We start from the raw sequence: 19880 nt of genomic DNA, 5'->3' as shown, positions 1-19880 counted from the left end.
TTAAAAAAATGTATGTGTTGTGTCTGTAAAATAATAGTTCGCTCAGGAATTATTTGGAAAACAAGACCAAAACACATTAAAAAGGTTAAAGCTTGCTTTTCTCTGCCCATCATTTACAAATTACTGCTCCTTCTAGTCAGTCAGTACAAAAATGTAGTGAGCGATGATGCTGTACCCAACATCCAACAGAGACGCCGCCCCTGTCCTCACACAATTTACTGGGAAGCAGACAGCAAAAAACAGTTACAAGCATGATGAGAACCGCAAAGGAAAGCATGGATGTGTTAGGAGGCTCTAAAAGGAGGACGCAGATGGTCTCCAAGGAAGAGTGGTTCTAAGCGGACCCCTGCAGACAGACTAGGAGTCAGCCACGGGAACCAGCTTTCCGGAAGGAGGGACCAGCATGTGGAAAGCAGCCCCAACTGTCTGAAGAGCGACGAGCATAGCCAGAGCAAGGGGTGCAGGTGTGCAGGTGAGACGAGGCTGGCCGTGCGGGCACAGTGAGGGCACGCAAGCCTCCACGGTCCACATCTCGACTAAGGGCAACAGGACTTCCTGCGGCACTGTGACATCATCAGATCCAGCAAACCCAAGAGGGCTAGGTCGGTCCTGCTGGATGGGGACACAGAAGCACGGCCGCACTGCCCTGGGAGGCCTGTTTCAGGCCACTTTCACTGGCCCACATCGTTCATCTTCCTCTTCTCTGGTTTATCCCTCTCATCTCTGGCTGTGGGGCAGTTTTCCACCACAAGCCTCCCACAATCGATGCCCTCTGCCGAGAACACGTGTCTTCCGTTTCTAAAGCTCAGTGAAAACTTCTCTTCAGATTCAGGACTCACTCCCAACAGAGGGGCAGGGCCACAGGGTCTGACTGGGGAGAAGGAGGGGAGGGCGCCGGCCGGCCTTGGCCTTCGCTTACTTTCTAATTCTCTCGGGCCCGCTGTCCCTTCAGGGGCAAGGCCTGAGCTCTGCAGGGGCTTGTTTTCTTTCTCGTGGTCTTCTTCTGCAAGACCCATCAGAATCCCAATCCTACTTTCTTCAACCCTCTTTGCTGACAACTAGCCAACCTGTTCCCTGACTTCCTTCATCAGCCCCAAGGAACAGGCATCAACTGACCCTGAAACGAGCACATCTAAGTTCCTGGCTTTGGCATCCTACCAGGGTGCCACTCCTTTCAAAACAAAACAGAGCTGGCGACCATGGAGCCAAGAGGAAGGCGGGTGAACAAATGCACAAGCACTAGGCCCCGCACTGAGGGAGGGGGTGCAACAGCTCCCAGCACACAGCAGCCTCTCGACAAATGTGTGATGAGTGAATGCACAAACGAGGTTAGAAGACTCCTCTAGATTCCCGGTTTAAGACAATACTTGGAATCAGAGGTCAGGGGAAAATACTTCCTAACTCTACAAGGTGACATCACAATGAGGGGGTGGCATGATAAAATACCAAGAATGGACAGCATGAAACAATCAGCCAAGAAATCGGCCTGCCGATCATCTCCAGCAGAGCTGTTTGGAAGGTCAAAGTGCACGGGAAAGGGTCTTGACCCACTCACTGGGCTGACAGCCTGTTGTATCAGAAAATCCCTCGCTCCTCTTCTCTGAGTTAGTAACGGAGGGTTTAGGGTGGATTTGCTTAAAGCTACTTTAGCATCTGCCCGGGGGCAGCACCATGTGGACTGGGATTTGCAGACCTACAGAATCATCCTAACCACAGCAGCTAGCACGGAGAGCATTTAGTCCATGGCAGATGGCCACACCAAGTGTATTCCATGTGTTACCTCATTTAATTCTGACAACCCTGTAAGGTAGGTTCTGATTATTAACTCAATTTTACAGATGAAGAAACGGTAGCACAGAAAGGTTGAGACACTTGCCCAAGGTCACACAACTACTTAGCAGCAGGGTTGGGATGTGAGCCCACCTCTGTCCCATTCTAAGATCCACACACTTAAACACTACTCTCCAAGATCCCAAGTCCTGCTAAGAGCTGAGGCGGCCTATGCCTTAGCCTAAAGTTGACAAACTTTTCCTCTAAGGGGCCAGATAGACATTACTTGTGGAGATGGTCTCTGTCACAACTACATACTCTGCTGTTGGAACACGAAAGCAGCCATAAACAAGACAGAAAGGAATGACTGTGGCTTCCTTCATTTAAACATTATTTACAAAAATAGGAAGCCAGCCCAAGGGTGTAAATTGTTGATCCTGCTTTAGATATTAAACGTCTCTAGAGACCCACCCTCAGGAAGCTCTCCATTAGGCCACAATATTTCAAATTCAAGGAACATTTTCCATTTTTTTTTTAAAAGATTTTATCTATTTGAGAGAGAGAGACAGAGCACAAGGAGGGGGAGCCTCAGGCAGAGGCAGAGGGAGAGGCAGGCTCCTGCTGAGCAAGGAGCCTGATGTGGGTCTCGATCCCAGGACCCTGGGATCAGGACCTAAGCCAAAGGCAGACGCTTAACCAACTGCGCCACCCAGGTGCCCCCATTTTCTACTCTTTTAAGTCATTCTTTATTTTAGCTAAATCTAAAATATTAATGCCCCATATCTGTATCCTTTAGAGACTGGTCAAAAGATATGATAGCTACCCTCCCTGCCTTCAAACTAAGCAAGAAGCACGGGCTACTTGGATTCTTCTTTACCACTGAGTGGCAAACACTCCAAAGGGAATAATGGAAAACCTGCCAGAGCACCGCCGGCATCAGACTGCACCCAGGCTACCTACCGGTGTGTGTGTGTGGGGGGTGCTCCCGGGCTGCCTGCACAAAGCCAAGAAGGGGGCACAACATTCAACTGCTGCTTTCCACAACTACTGTGTACAACTGGACTCTGCCAGGTCTCGCCCCGAAACACCTTGTGAAAATGCTGTGTATTTTCAGATGTGTGTGATTCCAGGCTGCAAGATTCTGCTCGGCCAGTATGATCTCACTGGGAACAAATGACAGGTCCAAAACAGCCTGTCAACGGCCCTGAAAAGTGAACTTCTGTGCAGAGCACATGCCATGAACAATCTTTTGAACTAGACCAACTTTAATCTTACACTTAATCTACTGTACACAGAGGTTTTACGAAATGCTTTGCCCACATCAGCCAATTAATCCACACCCTGTGAGGTCAGCCCACACAATTATCTCTGCAACAAGGCTTGCAAAACTGGAGCTTGGGTGCAGAGTAAATATTAGCAATAGCAATAACACAGACAGCTGCTAACATTCAGTGAGTCTTTTCTAAGTACCGACAGTGCTGTTAAGTGCTTTTCATATTTTACCACATTTAATCCTTACAGTGCACCTATCAGGTACCGTCTATTACCAAATGAGGAGACAAAGGCTCAGAAAGGATAATAACTTTCTAAAATCACAACTAATATCCGGCAAGGCAAAGACCCAATGCAGATCTGCTGGACTTGAAATCTAAATGCCACGTTTTTAACACTATGCTATTTCCAATCTAAAGTGCAAACCTGTTATCTGGCTGGTACTCAGTGGGCATGTCTCGCTAGGCCCATGGGTAGGAACATAAATCCCACACTTTTTTCTAGCTGTGGTTCAGCAACAGAAGTGGCCTAAAATTTAGACTCTAAATAGAGTTACACGAGTCAGATTTCTGTGACATTCTGGAACCACTCTTTGGCTATTCACTATGCTATCTAATGCCTGCTAAGAATCCTTAAAAAAGATAACCCAGTGACGTGTTTACTGACAGCATCTCCTACATGACATCGAACCTCCACGGCTCCTGTCAAGGCAGAAATACCAGTGGTCAGCAAACCTGAAAGAAAAACCAAGCTTTTAGCAAAGGACTGTTTATCTTGGGGTGGCACAGAGCGCTCCGGCAACTGTCACTGTCACCCGAAACCACCCGGAGGCCCCTGCTGGTGGCACATCCATGGTGGATGGCAATGGTGAGGTTGGGAGCAGGGGCAGAGGAAGTCCCCTGGGGTCAAAGTCACCATGTAGGCCTTTGCTTCCATCCCAGCCACGTTGCCTTAAGCCCAGGCGTGGAAAGTCTCGGTCACCACGTGCTTACCACCAAGCCGGGGTCGAGGAGTCCTCGAGCTGGGCCGCGCACAGGAGTAGTGAGGAGCATGAGGAACCAAGGCAGGACGCTGTGCTGGGGGGCAGGCCATGAGGGGTGCCCACTGGGGACGGGGACGTTACCCTGGAGTCAATAGGGAAGCCCCGAGCCACGTGCACAGGAGAGTGACAAGATCCGACTTGAGCAGAGGAAAACTCAAGAGTGGCTGTGGTGTCGAGGAGCACTGAAGGGGTCATGGCAGGAGGCTCGGGAGACCACCCGAAGAGGTCGAGCGAGGGATGAGAACAGTCTCCAGAAAGTGGAGAAGGTGGTGGAGACCTGGGAGATTGTTCTGAGGCAAAAACAACAGCGTGCAGTGCATGAGGGAGGAGGAGAAATCAAAGAAAGCCAGCCTCCAGTGGGAGGACTGCGGGGAGGCCCCGCAGCCGAGCTGTGCTGGCGCTCAGCTGCAGGTGTCCACAGCTCAGTCCTTTCCTCCACACCCGCAGCACCACCGGCTCCAACACTCCGAGGGGCCAGGCCCGGTGCGGGCACTGGAGCCAGAGAGTCGGCTCTCTGGGATCTCACAGTCCAGAGGGGCTGGGAGACCGCATTCACTGCACCGGAAGAGCTCGCACCAACGAGTGCACGGGGCATCTGGGCACGTGGGCACGCTTCGGCTGAGGAGGGAGAGCAGGAAGGAAGGAAAGGTGCCAGACACCTCGGAGGTGATGTCTTCAAGCCGGGAAGGCCGTTTGTCAGGGCAAGGGGTTGATGGGGATTGTTGGCAGCAGGAATGGCAGAGCAAACTCTCAAGACATGTGGAGGGCCTGGCACATTCCGGAACAGCCAACCACGGGGCTAGAGGAGTAGGCTGATACTCAGTTCATGAAGAGCTTTGCGCACCTTGCTGAGGAGTTCGAACTCAACTGCACTGGGAGCCAGGGAAGCACGTGAAGACAGGGAGGGAGGGAGGTTTGGATGGAGGAGGGACTGAAAGGGGAAGACATCTCCGGAAGGCAGGAAAATGGATCAGAGTGCTGCATCGGGTAAGAGAGGAGCACTCACTCCCCACAGCACCAATAGGCCAATGTCTTGAATAAAGACCCAGAGACAAGGATTAGAAACAGACTTTGAAATGGCCAGGCTTGCCGAAGGGATCCTAGCTCTGGAAGCAAATAGAGACGAAGCAGAGGAGGATTCCAGTGCGATTCTGCAGAACTTAAGGGGCAGGCAGCAACAGGATGCCAAGAAAGGGGAAAGACCTAGAAGGACGGGCAGAGAACTAGGAGGAGACCGGAAGGGACCTTGTCACAGGAACCAAAGCAAGACCACTTCAAGGGGGGGGGTGTCATTAAAGGATCAGGTCTTTGCCCAGGGCCCAAAGCTGGAGAGGCTGCAATTTAGGCAGTAGGCTGCCCCCGCAGCAAGGGGAGGAGGGAGGCCAGACCGAGGAGCGGGCATCAACCATCCAGTGAGGAAGTGAAGAGAGCAAGTATAGACTGCTCTGTCAACAAAGTCAGGATCAGAGGACCAAGCTTCTATTTAACCCAAATGACAGCCCCAGTATAACGTGCTATCTTAACTACTGTTATTTTAAGACTTAGAAGATGATTAACACCCAGAGCCCTTCGTGCCGGGAACTGATCGTAGTCCTTCAAGGGTAAACTCTATTAACCTTCACAATAATCAATGAGGTGGCCACGATTACGGTCTCTGTTACCTGATAAGGAAATTCAGGCAAACAAGTGACCCTCCCAACATCACACAGCAAGTGGCCAAGCCAGCACTGGAACTCAGATCTGATGAGTTCAAGGCCACCCCTTAACCCTTGTACCTAAGTGAATGAGCCTCGTCCAGAATCATCTTTCATATTAATCTGAACGCCGTAAAGCCATCCTGAGGAAAAGCTGTAGGTCCTGCACGCAAAACAAGTGCAGGAATCCCGGTCTCCAAAGCGGTTTCTAGAAACCACTCAGGCTCTCTGCTCCTTCACTGAAGCTACATACATATTTCTCCTCAGTCCCTGTCATATCAACCTCAATTTGACTGGTTTTCAGGGCTATTAAAATGCACTAAAACAATCATGCATAAAAACTCATTCAACGAGGGAAGTCACTTTAGTCACAAAAAGGAATTGGCTTCCACCTCTCACATACAGTGGGCCCCTGATTCCATGGGGGACACATTCCCAGAGCCCTAGTGGATGCCTGAAATTGTGGCTACTGCTGAACTCTATATATACTGTTTTTCCCTCCACATACATACCTATGATAAAGTTTAATTCATAAATTAGGCACAGTGAGAGGTTCACAGTAACAACAAAATGGAAAAATTGTAACAATACAGATGACCCTTGAATGACATGAATTTGAACTGTGCAGGTCAACTTACTCAAAAACTTTTTCAATAAATACATACAGCGCCGTAAATGTCTTTTCTCCTCCTCGTGATTTTCTTAATAACACCTCTTCTCTAGCTTACTTTATTCTAAGAGCACAGTACATGGTATATACAACATACATAGTATGTGTTAATCAACTCTATGTTATTGGAAGGCTTCTGGTCAACAGGAGGCCATTACTAGCTAAGCTTTGGGGGATTTTCAGCTGTATGGGGGTCAGCACCCCAACCCCTGCATTGTTCAAGGGCCAACTGTATACTGTAACAAAAGCTAATATGAATGTGGTCTCTCTCTCAAGTATCTCATTGTGCTATACTCACCCTCCTTCTTGTGATGATATGAGACAAGAAGATGCCTATGTGGTGAGGTGGAGTGAGGTGAATGATGTAGCACTAGGCTACTATTGACCTTCTGACAGTATGTCGGAAGGAGGAGCGCCTGCTTCCAGACCACAGTTGACTATGGGTAACGGGAACGGCAGAAAGTGAACCTGTAGCTAAAGGGGGAACCACTGTGTACACTGCTGCTGGGCCATCCTATAGTGGGGGTCGTTCTATAGTGACAAGAACAAGCTTGGAAGGCTCCCACTTCCTTAGCCTCTGCTGCCACTTCTGGAGGCCAGTATGTCAAAAGAGTAGAACATAGTGGTTCAGGGTGAGAGTGCAGGTCTTGGGAGTCAAAGACCTGAGAGCAAATTCTAGTTCTGTCACTGTGATATTAGGCAAAATACAAAACCTGAGTCTTAGTTTACTGATCTGCGAACACATGCTGTAGTAATACCTCTCCTTTCTTATGAAAGCTAAGGGAGATTCTACAAAGGAGATGCCGAGCATAGCTTGTAGTATGTTTCTGCGCCCAATAAACGGAGACCATTATTTCTCTTATTAAAATACGCAGTTCTGACCCTATCTGCCTTCCAAATCCTTCCCCAGCCCTACTATAAGCTCATACTCCTAGAAGCCCACTCCTCTCATTTTGTTTCCCAACAGGTGCATTAGCTTGCTGAGCTTGAGATCTCTATACATGGGCCCCTTGAACAATGCAGGGGTTAGAGGGGCCGGCCCTGCCTTGCGCAGCCAAAAATCTGCATATAACTTTTAGCTGCCCCCAAACTTAATAGCCTACTAGTGACCAGAAGCCCCACTGATAACATCAACAGTCAACACAAATTTTGTATGTTATATGTATTATATACTATATTCTTACAATAAAGTAAGCCAGAGAACATAAAATGTTATTAAGAAAATCTTAAGTGAGGGGCCCCTGGGTGGCTCAGTTGGCTAAGCATCTAACTCTTGGTTTTGGTTCAGGTCATGATCTCAGGGCCTCTTTGGGCTCCGCACTGAGCAGGGAGTCTGCTTGGCATCCTCTCCCTCTGCCCCTCCCCCAACTTGTGCGCATGTGTGCACTCTCTCACGCTCTAAATCTTTACCAAAAAAAGAGAAAGTACATTTACAGCACTGTATTTATCAAAAAAATCCACGTATAAATGGACCTGTACCGTTCAAACTCATGTTGTTCAAGTGTCAACTGTATACCATCATTTCTAAAGAAGAATTTTTTTCTTTGTAATACCAAATTTCTGTGTATCTTCTCTTCAAAATATTTTACTCCTATCACCTCCTACTGCTACCTATTACCCCAATTTGAAAAGATACTATTCCCATCTCCAATTTGGGCTTTTAGTTTTTAGGATCTGTCGTTCTGTATTCAAGAAGGTTGAAGAACAGTTGTAGAGATTGAACAATGTTTCCTGCTTACATTGAACAATGTAAGCCAGTTTCGCTGAAGGAAAATGAAAGAGCCTTAACCATGGTTCTCACTTCAAAAAAATCCATCCAAAATTTATTTAAAGAAAAAAAAATTCTATCCAGACTGAAGGCACTAACTACAGAGGTCCATTATCTGTTGGAGGAGACAGGTTCCAAGAATTGCTGGGTTTTGCTAATACTGCTGGGGACACTTCACTGGTCCGTTTTCTCACAACAATATTCGCAAGGAGATTACCTAAGTAAACTTCACTGTAAGACCCTAATAAATCTATTCTTAAAAGATAAAAAATTGTTTTTAAGATTTTATTTATGTGACAGAGAGAGACACAGAGAGAGAAAGAACACGAGCAGGGGGAGGGACAGAGGGAGAAGCAGGCTTCCTGCTGAGCAGGGAGCTCAATGAGGGGCTCGATCCCAGGACCCTGGAATCCTGACCTGAGCTGAAGGCAGACGCTTGATGACTGAGCCAACCAGGTGCCCCAAGATTTAAAAATTTTTAACCTCTCTAAGAAAGAAACAAAATTATGGCAGATATTTTGATTATTTATGTGATTCTGTGTATCAAATGTATGAAACACAAAATTTGAGATTTAACTGAATATGGACACAGATGCGTCTATTCAGACACGAGGGAGATTTTAAACTTACCTAGCCAGTCATCTTCAAGACAGATCTTTTTATGTAACCCATTTCTGCTCTTAGTGCATGAGAAACGTGTACTGCTTCCTTCGTTCAAATGACCTCTAATAAGGTACTCAGTTCCCATGGCCTACAAAGGCACATCTGACAGTCAAAAGACCAGACGTGACTTCAGGGACCGCTGTAAAATGCTGAAAACAGCTCATGGACCATAGCTTCCTTCTAGCACGTAAGTCAAATAAATTTTAAAATTTCCCCCAAATCAGCTACAATCAGCAAAACTGCTCACAGAACTTTCCGCTAGTTTTCCTCACTCTTCCTCTTTCTAAAACTGAGGTCCAGTGGCTGTCGCCCTATCAGAATACAGAAATTTACCATGTGGTCTGATTCAAAGTCAATCATTGATCATTTATCAGCAGCATAAACCTGGTTTTTAAAATACAATAATGCAAAAACATCTTGCTAAGTGCCTGTGTTTTAAAAAATGAGATTATAAAACCCTATTAATTTAATGCAACAGGTCTAGGAGTAAAATATTTAAGGAATGATGTTAAATAAACCAAGAAAACATAACTTAGGGGGAAAAAGTTGAGTGAAAACACTGATAAGTATTACTACACACACATATACACACACCGATACATACATGTATATAAACAAATTCAACAAAGAGGAATCAAAGAAGTTTTCTTTTTTTTAATTACAAAGAAACAGAAGAAGACACTTAAGCCTTCATATAAACCTGAAAACCAACTGACCCTGACCCAGCTGATCTGGATGCCGCTTGCCACTGCTTGGATCTGTTGCTGAGTCTGGCAGCACTAACCAGCCCTTCCCGTGGGCCTCTGCTGCAGGAAATGCCAAGGCAGGAGGAAGGGTTTCTGGCCAGTAGAGAACCCATGTGATGATCATGTGGTGTGAATTAAAAGCCGGTTTACAGACTCTTGGAATGCACGACCCACTTAATTTTGGCAAAATGTAGTTTTCTGGCTCAAAAGAAAAAACGCATAAGAAAGCCTCTGGACATCTCCAAGTAAATGATTCTGACAGACATGGAGAGGCAGAACAGAGACTCTTGGGAGTGACACAGACACTGTCCCTTAAGTCCTAAACCTTAAACAGGAGACAAGTCATTTAACGACAATATTCAAATTACTGAACAGCAAGTGAGTTCAGGTCCAAGTCCAGGGAAAAAAATTTCTATTTTCTTAAATTTTGAATATGCAGGGGATATAAAAACATACAATATAAATAGGGTTTTAAAAAATCAACATAATATGTCTCCAGTTTCTGAATGTCTTACCAAAACAACAAGTAGATTCACAATGAGCACATGATTTGTTTGGGTTTTAAATCAGTCCCAATTAAGTTACACTTGTATAATACAGTAGAGTTTGCAAATCTTTATCTCCAGCCTGAACTCTAGATCGGAACTTTCAACAAGCTCTTTCTCCACTTTGATGTCCCATGGACACCTCAAAATCAGCCTTTCAAGAAAGAATTATGATTGGTATCCCTGCCATTCCACACACACACACACACACACACACACACACACACACACACACACCCCCTCCATCTCTTCTAACCTATAAAATGAGGATAATGCCAACAATGCCCACCTCACAGAGTTGCTGTAAAAGTCCTGAAATCATGCCCAGAAGCTACAAAATATTCAATTATCTCGACTGTTACAATCCTCCTCCGTTTGGGTGCTGAGCACAATTCCTCTGGGTTAGGTGACCTCCTCTCCTAGTGGTGCTAACACTCTTAGATAAATGTTTTCTCTGTCTCCCTCCCCAAACATAAACTCTCTAATGGCAAGGACTGAGTCATCTTCCCATATACGATATGAATAAATGACTAATAAAACAATAATAATAAATGATCATATATGAATATCAAGAGCTATATAAGAAATGACTACATACAATTATTAGTATATATTATATACTGAATGTGGTAACTCTTTAGAGATCATCGATGAGAAAAAGAAACTGACATATACAGATTTAAGTCAGCAAGGAATCAATAATGAAATGCATCAGCAAGCCATTAATATTTTGACGTGCAACATGATGAATTTTAAGTAATTTGTAAGTCTTCCCTTAGAATGTAACATAAACAGGCACTTCTCAATCTTAAAAAAAATTCACTTTTGCTACTCAGCAATTTATTTTCCATTGTTCTGCAAGTCAGAGATATTTGTTCCTCAAAACAAAGAAGCCACCCGACAGTTTCAGAAGTGTGACTCAAGCCTTCTCAGAGGAAGCACATGGAAAACTCTCCCTACCGCCCTGCCTGGACGTCTAAGACTCCCATTTATGAGAAAGACAAAGAGCATGTCTCAGGATACTGACCCTGCTCATTCACAAATAGGAAGAGGAGATTCAGATGTTCCCCTCTGGGGCTGAGTTTTTAAAAAAATTAAAACCAGTGACATGGTCCTTCTCTACTGGCTTTAATAGTTACAGGAAAATTACGCACTTTCTTAAGCAGAGAAAACAGACTGTCCTCAGTGTTTTAAGGTGAACTGAAGTGAGGAAGACAATTCTGATTCTACTTCCAAATTTTCAATGGTATTGTTCTGACTCAAATTTCTCAGCCCCTTGAGAGAAGTCCCAGATGAGGGCAGGGGGCTTCCTACTCTCCTCCTCCTCAGGTGAAGGCACAGCAGGATACCTGGGCTCCGTAGACCCGCTGCATCGCCTGGAGCAGCTGGTTGGTATAATCCGTGAGGGTACCAGCATCTTCCTCAAATACACTCAGTAAAGAGCGAGTCTACGAGAAAAGAAGAAAAGAAGTTGACTTTATTTCTGAGTGGAAAAGTTACAAAGGAGGTAGAAAACACACACACACTCCCCTCTCTGAAATGGAGAAGGAAGGTGCCAGTTCTCCGGCTTTATTCTTTTACCGGTAATACTAGGAAGAGTTGATTTCTGGAGCTTTAATTTAGAACTACTTTCCTAATCCTTCAGACTACAACGCAGGGGCAAACTGAAGACAATCTGGGGCCAAAGAAGGAAAGCGAATTTTTTTAAAGAGTAAGACTTGAGGGCTATTATCTGTTTTAACTTAGTCTCTATCTAAGCACAAGGAGAGTCCAAAAAAAAAAGTTAAAAAGGCAGCCTCTCCTTTCCAGCCCATAAACTGCACACAACGCCAGGCCTGTGTGTTTACCTGTGGTGTGGACGCCCAGCAGTGCATCACCCCAACAGCTAACCATCTGTCTGGTTTTCTGCAAACTTGGACATCTTGCGTGGGTGCGTCATTCTTTCCCCTTAAGATACTACAGTCAATTTCCATGTCTTTCGCCACCTTTTATTCAACTAATTTTAAACTCGTAGCCAGGAAATTTCGTATACCCTGGGTCCACCAGCAGTAGATCTGGGCACAAAACTGAAATCTCAACCTAACAAGAATGCTAGCTCCATTCCTTCAGGAAGGCTAACTACTCAGTGCCCCAGAGCAGCTGAGTAACGTCATTAGATGGAAGGTATTTTCTATTGTTCTTGTGCACAAAGCCTGACATATTGAACACTGAAGAAATATTTACATAGGAGATGGTGTCTAAATAAGTACTGAGGTGTCACATAAGTGACCATATCTACTCAAGGGACTTTCAGTGTCCAGCACAGTGGGAATTTAAAATATTATGTCAGTGATAATGGGGTCTCTAAAAATAACCCATTAGGCACAGGATGGACAGAAAATTACAGAAATGCTTTTAATAAGATATCAAAGCACTTTACAAAGAACAATCTATTAAGACTCATTATCTCCCTGCATTCAAATTTCAATTCCTTCTTTCTTTTTCTAACCTCAGGTAAGAGAGCAGTGACTGACTTCAAAGCACCCTCAATCACCTGGGTGTTTGGATCATTCAGTCTCCCCTTGATTTTGTCCCCCAAACTCCAGTGTACTTCAGGCCGGACACAATTGTCCTGGCTTTGCCTGAAGCCTTCAAGGCTAAAAATACCTTCTCCGAAACAAAGGTACTCTCTTCAGTACTCCTTATCAACAGAGGGGCCAGATGAAATGAATATGGAAAATGTAAGACAGGTTTTTAAAAAGCTCTAAATGACAGCAAAATATCAGTTCATACAGCATATAAATTCGTGTGCCAGAGGAGAGTTCTTCAAACCTTCTAAAATTAAAAACAGTGGTAATGAAACACATGTGACCAAACAATGTTTATCATTAGTATGCATATACACTCCGATTTTTTTCTGCTCTATTCCGTTCCCCTTCATTTGTAAACAGAAATCATGACTGTGACCCACTGGCTCTGGTACTCAATGCATGGATGTCAACCAATAGGTGAAAAACACTGGTTCCAAACTCTTCATTTTATCTTTTTAAAATATACTTTCTATTTTGGAAAAAAAAAAAAAAAGAGATTGTATTCATTCACTGAGGCATGCTTCTCTGCCTTCATCCAGTATCTGCCGAAACATCGTGCTAGGAACTGGGATTCAGAGGTGATGAGAACCGACCCTATGTGCTCCAGGAGCTTAGAGCCTGCTCTGCCTCTCACAGCACCTGGGATCCCCTTGGGACCATGTCAGTCCTGGGTCCAAATTCAGGCTCTAACACTAATTTGCAGGGTTACTGGGATTATGAATATACATAAAGTGCCTACCAGTGTGTGATGTATGGTGCTAGCAGCTGATACTGATTATGAAAATAATGAACTTTGATTGCTTATTATATGCTGCACACTAAGGGTTTTACATGTACGATTTCATTTTTTTCTAAGGGAGAGCAGAGTTTACTGAAGACAGAGAGCAGATACGGATGGAGCGTCTGGGAGACTCAGAAAGGAAAGGAGCACGAGTCTCTGTATGATTTCATCTTAACACCACAGCGATACTTATCTATACAGTTATTATAAATGTTATCTAACAGTAAAGGGCCTTTTGTCTCTTTGTATTAATGCCGTCAGTGCTGGAGGTGCTCACTCACGTTTATTATGATTCTGGTATTTTTCTTTGCTATAACTAACTAACATGTCTAGGAAAATGAGAAGGAAAGAATGGTACAACTGGATGGAGGATACTTCATTTTTCTAACTACTACTGATATCCATTTAGTCGAGGCCTACTTATTGTTTTTAAAACTCTCAGGAATTGAGGGGCGCCTGGGTGGCTCAGTCTTTAGCTCTGCCTTCAGCTCAGGTCATGGTCCCGGGGTCCTGGGATCGAGCCCCTGCATCGGGCTCCCTGCTCCGCGGGAAGCCTGCTTCTCCCTCTCCCACTCCCCCTGCTTGTGTTCCTTGTCTCGCTTTGTCTCTCTCTGTCAAATAAATAAATAAAATCTTTAATAAATAAATAAAACTCTCAGGAATGAAACAGAATGGAAAATGAGAAGATGAAAAGGCTTATATAAATGTCCTCCACAAAGAGAAGAGAAAGAAAACGAACCCTCCCGTTTACTCTGTACCTCCTGCGTGTGAGACACTGTGCTGAGCACTTAATATCTGTTACTTCATTTAATCCTTCCAACAACTTTATGAGGTAGATACCAGGGATACTTAACCCTATTTTACAGATGATAAAACTGAGGCTCTTCAAGGTCAAGAAATTTGCTCAACCTCCCATGGCTGGGAGGCAGCAGGGCTGGGATGTCAATCCAGGTCCAACCTGCACCAACGGCCCACTTCCTCCCCTGCAGGAGGCTGCACCTGTCACCCAGCTGGCCGAGCTTTATCAGTGGGCATGCGCTGTGGTCCACAGCCCAAGTCCTGCCTGTAGCTGGCTTCCCTTCGGTCATCCTGTCACGCACTCCCCTATAATAACTGCCAAATCTATATATCACAAGTGTTTTGTTTCCTTACACTCTGGACAGGTTTACCATGACCACCCCCATCAGCACTGGCAAGAAAAATCCAGTCTTTCTAACTAGGCCATGATCACTACTGAGAAAAACCTGCCCAGCCATCTTAGACACTGTTTTGATACCCACATTATCAGTTCCGTATCTGGAACAGGAATGTCCTATATCTGAAACGTAAGGAATGAGACCAAGGACCAGTCGAAGGTACACCAGACATCAAAGACTACTCACAAGTCAGAAAGACCCTGATGCTTATCACTTATAAAGATAATAACAGCAATCGTTTATGGAGTTACTATGACATGTAGGCATGAAGACACATTACACACATTATTCATCTACATAAGAATCCTATTAAGTAAATATTTTTATTCTAATTTTACACATGTTGAAACACAAGCTCAGAGAGGTCGAGTAACTTGCCTAAGGTAACAATGGCCGAATCAGGATTTCAATTCCATCTTTTTTCTACTACCCTACATTTTTAAGAGTATGCCTAGCCAGAAAAACCAAACACCCTAAGAATACAGCCTCAGCATCCACATCATCCCTCCATCTTAAAGAAGCTGAGTGTTACCTAATAAAATAGTCCTAGACATTTTTTATTCTCCAGAATAGCATCTGATCATATAATGGCACAATTTTAGTAACTCTGATTATAAAATATACATATTATTCTCCACAATGAACACATAACCACCAGGTTGTTTTGGGCCCTCTTGCTTGAGTAAAGAAAGCCTAGTTTGGTCAAGGAGGGCTGTTCCCAGTTGGACCAGTCCCTGCATAATCTCAGAGCTAAGTCTTTAACTTCTCTGGGCTTCAGTTTTGCCAACTGCAAAGGAAACAAATACACAAAAAAATCACGAAAACAGCAAGTAATACTGCTTTTGTCTTCACCTTATCTCAAAAACGGACTACTTACACAAAAGCCAATAAGCCCCTGCAGAAGTCTGCACGGCAGCAGCTCAAAGCTGCGTTTGTGTTCCTACCGCAGCCCATGCACATGGCCCCGGCCCTGCTTTCCTTATCTGTCTCCGGGGACAGACTGTGCCCCGTGGAGGGCAGGCACTCCTACCTTGTCACTATATTCCCAGCATCTAGTGGCGCCTGGCAAGGAGCAGAGGCTCCCGGACGGCAACAGAGACAAGTAGCTTCACCCCCAAAACATTCTGCCTCTCACATATCAGATGTAACCAGAAATGATATATGTACGCACAGACTAGTCTTCAACACACCGTGCTGCACTAAAAAGGACGAAATGAATAGATGTGTCTAAGGGCGGTCAACTGCTATTCAGCTCTTCTTGGGTCACTGAGTTCAATTACAAAAGCTTTTGTGTTCACTTAATGAATCATGTGCAGGTTGCTGCAGCAACCCTCATAACTACTCTTCATAAAACTAGAAGAAACAAACAATAGATGGTTTCTTAGGATCTTTTCCTTTCAGTGAAACATTTTAGGTTACCGATGATAGAAAGGCCAGGTGCCAGGTAGCTGGGCCAACTTGAACAATATAGGCTAGACTGCCTGGGTTCCAATCCTGGCTCTGCCACTGTATAGTGTATAATCTTGGGCAAGTTATTTAACTTCTCTACTCCTCGGTAACTTTCACAGGAGACCTACTTCAAAAGACTGTTGGGAATATTAAGTGAATTAATACAGGTAAAGCATTTAGAATAACGCCTGGCGCCTAAAATGCATGTGTGATATAGGTGTTTGCTATTGTTTTTACTCTTTACACATAAAAGGAATTAGATTAGCTTTTCTCCAGTTCCAAATCTATGGGTTTCCTTGGGAATAAGGCCACTTTAGGCACACGCTCCATATAAGACTGCTAAATAAACATATTCCGATGATTATCAAAGCCCTTCTTGAAAGTTAGCTTCCACTGAACAACTTCATGAAGAATCCTGGTAAGGTGACACCCAAGTCCCAAAAGTAGTAACAAATTCCCTACATGAAGAAGAACATTATATAGGAATGCAAATGCCACTAAACCTCCTCTTCCACATACGAGCTCAAAATTATAAACCATGCAATATAATTTTAAGCTTCTAAAGCCCCTTAAAGATCAACTGCTCTGCATCCCTCATTCTGCAGATGAGAAGACTGAGTCAACCACAGGGTGAGGATAAGTGACTTGCCCCAATCACATGATATGTTAGTGGTAGAGCAAGAATTAGGATCCAGTTTTCCTGTCTTGTTTGCCAGTCCTCTCTCTGCTTCCTCCCAGCTGAGCAAACCCTGTAAACCACTCAGAAATGGTGCATATTCACTTATGTGAGAGTCAGAAATGCAGAATGTGACTCCGCAATGAGGGCAACACAGGAGAATCGATTAGTGCAACCTCTCTGACGTGGCTCAGCCATCACCATGATCAGTTAGGAAAGCAATATATCTTTGCACTTCTGGAATACAAAACAAACAGAAATCCCTGTTCAAAATGGTATCCTTAGAAATTCTACATTATTCTCTTCATATCTCACATTATGTGTGAGGACAGACAAAATGACTTCTCCAAAGGGCTTTGGTCCCATTAAAATGCCACAAGTCTAGAGACTTCAAAGGGGTCTTTGAAAAGTCAATCAGACCAGCGGATGCCAACTAAAAAAAAAAAAAAAAAAAAAAAAGCCACAGCTTGCTCAAGTTTCTTACTCACCTACCCTAAGGAAGATCACAAAGAAATGGACACAGGCAACTAAGCACACAGCCCTTTGACTGCTGATTCTGAACTGGCAAGACGCAGAGTGGGTAGGTAAAAAGTAAGTAAGTCAGACCATCAAAAGATCATCCCGGGAGTGCAATTTTCTAAGAATAAGGAAGGGAACCGAAAAGAGAAGGAAAACAGTTAATCTCATTCGAATTTTTCAAGAGTTGAGACACCTGGGGATAAAAAGACTGATTTAAATAAACCCAGGGATGCCGAACCAGGAGAGTAGATATGAAGCCAGGCAATGCTAATGCGGAGCAAAAAAGTTCCCTGAAGAAAAAGGGCACTGAATTATGAACTCCTGTCATTCTGCACTCATCTGCTCTATTTACACATTGGCTTTCATCTGCAGAGCTCCAAGGACTTAACTTTCATCTCCAGCGTGCTAATGAAGTCTCCCTGTGCGACAAATGGGGCAGGTGTTGTAATTTTCTCTTGACAAAATGGGAAAACCGTGCCGAAGGGTACCGCTGGGAAAGAGAGCTAGGCTCTTTGCCTCCCATCTTGGCCCTAAATCCACCAGGACCCATCGCATCAGTAAGTAGCAGTAGCAGTAGTAACTAAGATTGACTACTTCTTCCCTACCAGACTTTGCCCGCTAACAACTTTACAGGCATTCCCTTATTTAATTCTGACAATTCTATGAGGCGGGGACAATTATCCCTGGGTTACAGATGTCAAAACTGCGGCACTCAGCAAAGCGACGGAGCCCGAGTTTAGGCCGGGCAGCGTCAGTTTCGGCTGACTCTGGAAAAGGGGTCACGACACAAAGACCCCGGCCGCGGGCGGGGGGGGGGGGGGGGCTTCCTCGGGTTGTCCAGCCCCGCCTGCGGGGTGCCCCCTCCCAGCCCCTGCGTGCTCCCGGCCTCCACCCTGGGACTCCAGGGGCCTCCCGTCCCCGGGCGAGGGGACCGGAGCGGCGGGAGGTACCTGGGGGCTGTCCTGCAACGCCTCCTCCAGCAGGAGCTTGTCCACGGCGGGCATGGTGGCGCGGGGCCGGGCAGAAGGACAGAGGGCAGGAGGCGCGGCCGCTGAGGGTGCTCCGGGCTGAAGCGACGCGGCTGACTCTCCGTGCCCGCCGCGGCCCCGCGCGCGCCCACGCCAGGCCAGTGGCCGCCTCCCCCGTAGCCGCCCGCCCGCCGGCCCTCCTCCCAGGCCCGCCCTCCGCGGAGCCGGATCAACAGGAAGTGTGGCGAGCGCGCGGCCGGGCCACCGGAAGTGTGGCGACCCCGCTTCCGCCACGCCGCGCCTTGCGGGAAGCCGCAGAGCCTCAACCGGCTCAGTGGCTCGATGCTCGCCGGAAGTGTCGAGGTCTGCGGTTATAGGGCCGGATACTTACGCTGGTCAAGGCCCCAAACCAGGAACGATAAGCTTTTATCTACTTGCGCCTACCCAGAAGACTTTTGAATCGAAGGAGATAGGAGGGAACAGATTTTGCCCCTGTGACCTTCGCCACTTTTTTAAGGAGGGAAGAGCCTTTTTCTAGATAAATCCCAGTGCCCCCGTGACAGCTCTGAGCGCAGAGGTCACCTAATTCTAAAAACAATGGATAACTGAATTATCTGTGTTATTCAGAAGCCATTGTGGAAACCAGAGCGATAGGATTTGAGCAGTAGAATCAAACCTCGTCCTCGTGGTTTGTTGTGTTTTGTCATTTTGGAAAATTTCACAATCTAGGTTTTAGAATTGGAAGGAATATATAATCTAGTAAAGTTGTTCTCGTTTAGAGGTTAGAAAACGGGCCCCAGAGAGTCAGTGACTTGGTCAGGGTCAGACAAGGAAAGGTGGAGGAAGAAGAGAAGGAGGGAGGGGGGAGCAATGGGAAGTACCTGAAAATGGAACATGACGTCTTCTTATACCAAAGGCAAGGGTCTCAGAAGTTCCTTCTTTAGGAATCAGTAAGATTTGTCCAACAGAACATGTTACCAAAATCAATAGATAGGATATGATAAAATTACACGAACGCTATAGAAGCACTGAGGTATATTAAGGTACGATCTGAGTTACAAACACCTGAAATTCTGATGGCAGACTGCCTGGTCACTTGGAGATTCCATGGCCATTACTCCCAGTTGGCTGTAGCCAGCACCAACCTTTCCCAAGCCGTTGTATGGCCTCCATAGGGAAATCACCCAGCATCATTTTCCCCTGCCATATTCTTTCTTCTTGGGTAGAATCATGCTCACACCATATTTCTTCCTTTTCCTGTGTTTTCTGTCATTTCTATCATGAGTACCATTCAGTTAATTTCACCTCATATACTCTCCCAACTCTCTCCTTACTGAAACCCTCTTCCAAAGGCCAGACTCAAACTCTTCTTCCTGCTCCCTGGCCCCAAAGATCACCATCCACTCCAAACAGCTATCTCTTTGATTGACATCCAAGGTGTCTTACCAGGTAGTGCTTTTTCTTTGTGTTGATCTTACTCCCTGTGTAAATGCCTCTCAAGAGCATAGCACATCATTTTCCTTTTATCTGAATACTGAGACGTGTGATAAC

At 45.4% G+C, this 19880-nt stretch overlaps 1 protein-coding gene across 4 annotated transcripts in view; it reads right to left on the bottom strand.

Moving 5' to 3' along the window:
- APPL2 (adaptor protein, phosphotyrosine interacting with PH domain and leucine zipper 2) overlaps positions 1–18512 on the bottom strand; it is a 50855-nt gene extending 32343 nt beyond the window's left edge. For all 4 annotated transcript variants that reach the window (XM_073900359.1, XM_073900360.1, XM_025882334.2 and 1 more), the window contains exons 1-2: positions 18312–18512; positions 11520–11618 (exon numbers count right to left, since the gene is read on the bottom strand). In XM_073900359.1, coding sequence (XP_073756460.1) covers positions 11520–11618; positions 18312–18365 — 153 coding nt within the window. In that variant the 5' untranslated portion in view covers positions 18366–18512. The remainder of the gene's footprint in view (positions 1–11519; positions 11619–18311) is intronic.
- Between the last annotated feature and the right edge of the window lie 1368 nt (positions 18513–19880).

Source organism: Callorhinus ursinus, unplaced genomic scaffold, assembly GCF_003265705.2.
Source record: "Callorhinus ursinus isolate GAN/ISIS: 27379988/994484 unplaced genomic scaffold, GSC_fseal_2.0 scaffold14, whole genome shotgun sequence".
Taxonomy (NCBI): domain Eukaryota; kingdom Metazoa; phylum Chordata; class Mammalia; order Carnivora; family Otariidae; genus Callorhinus; species Callorhinus ursinus.
This window is presented reverse-complemented; position numbering and strand designations above follow the sequence as displayed.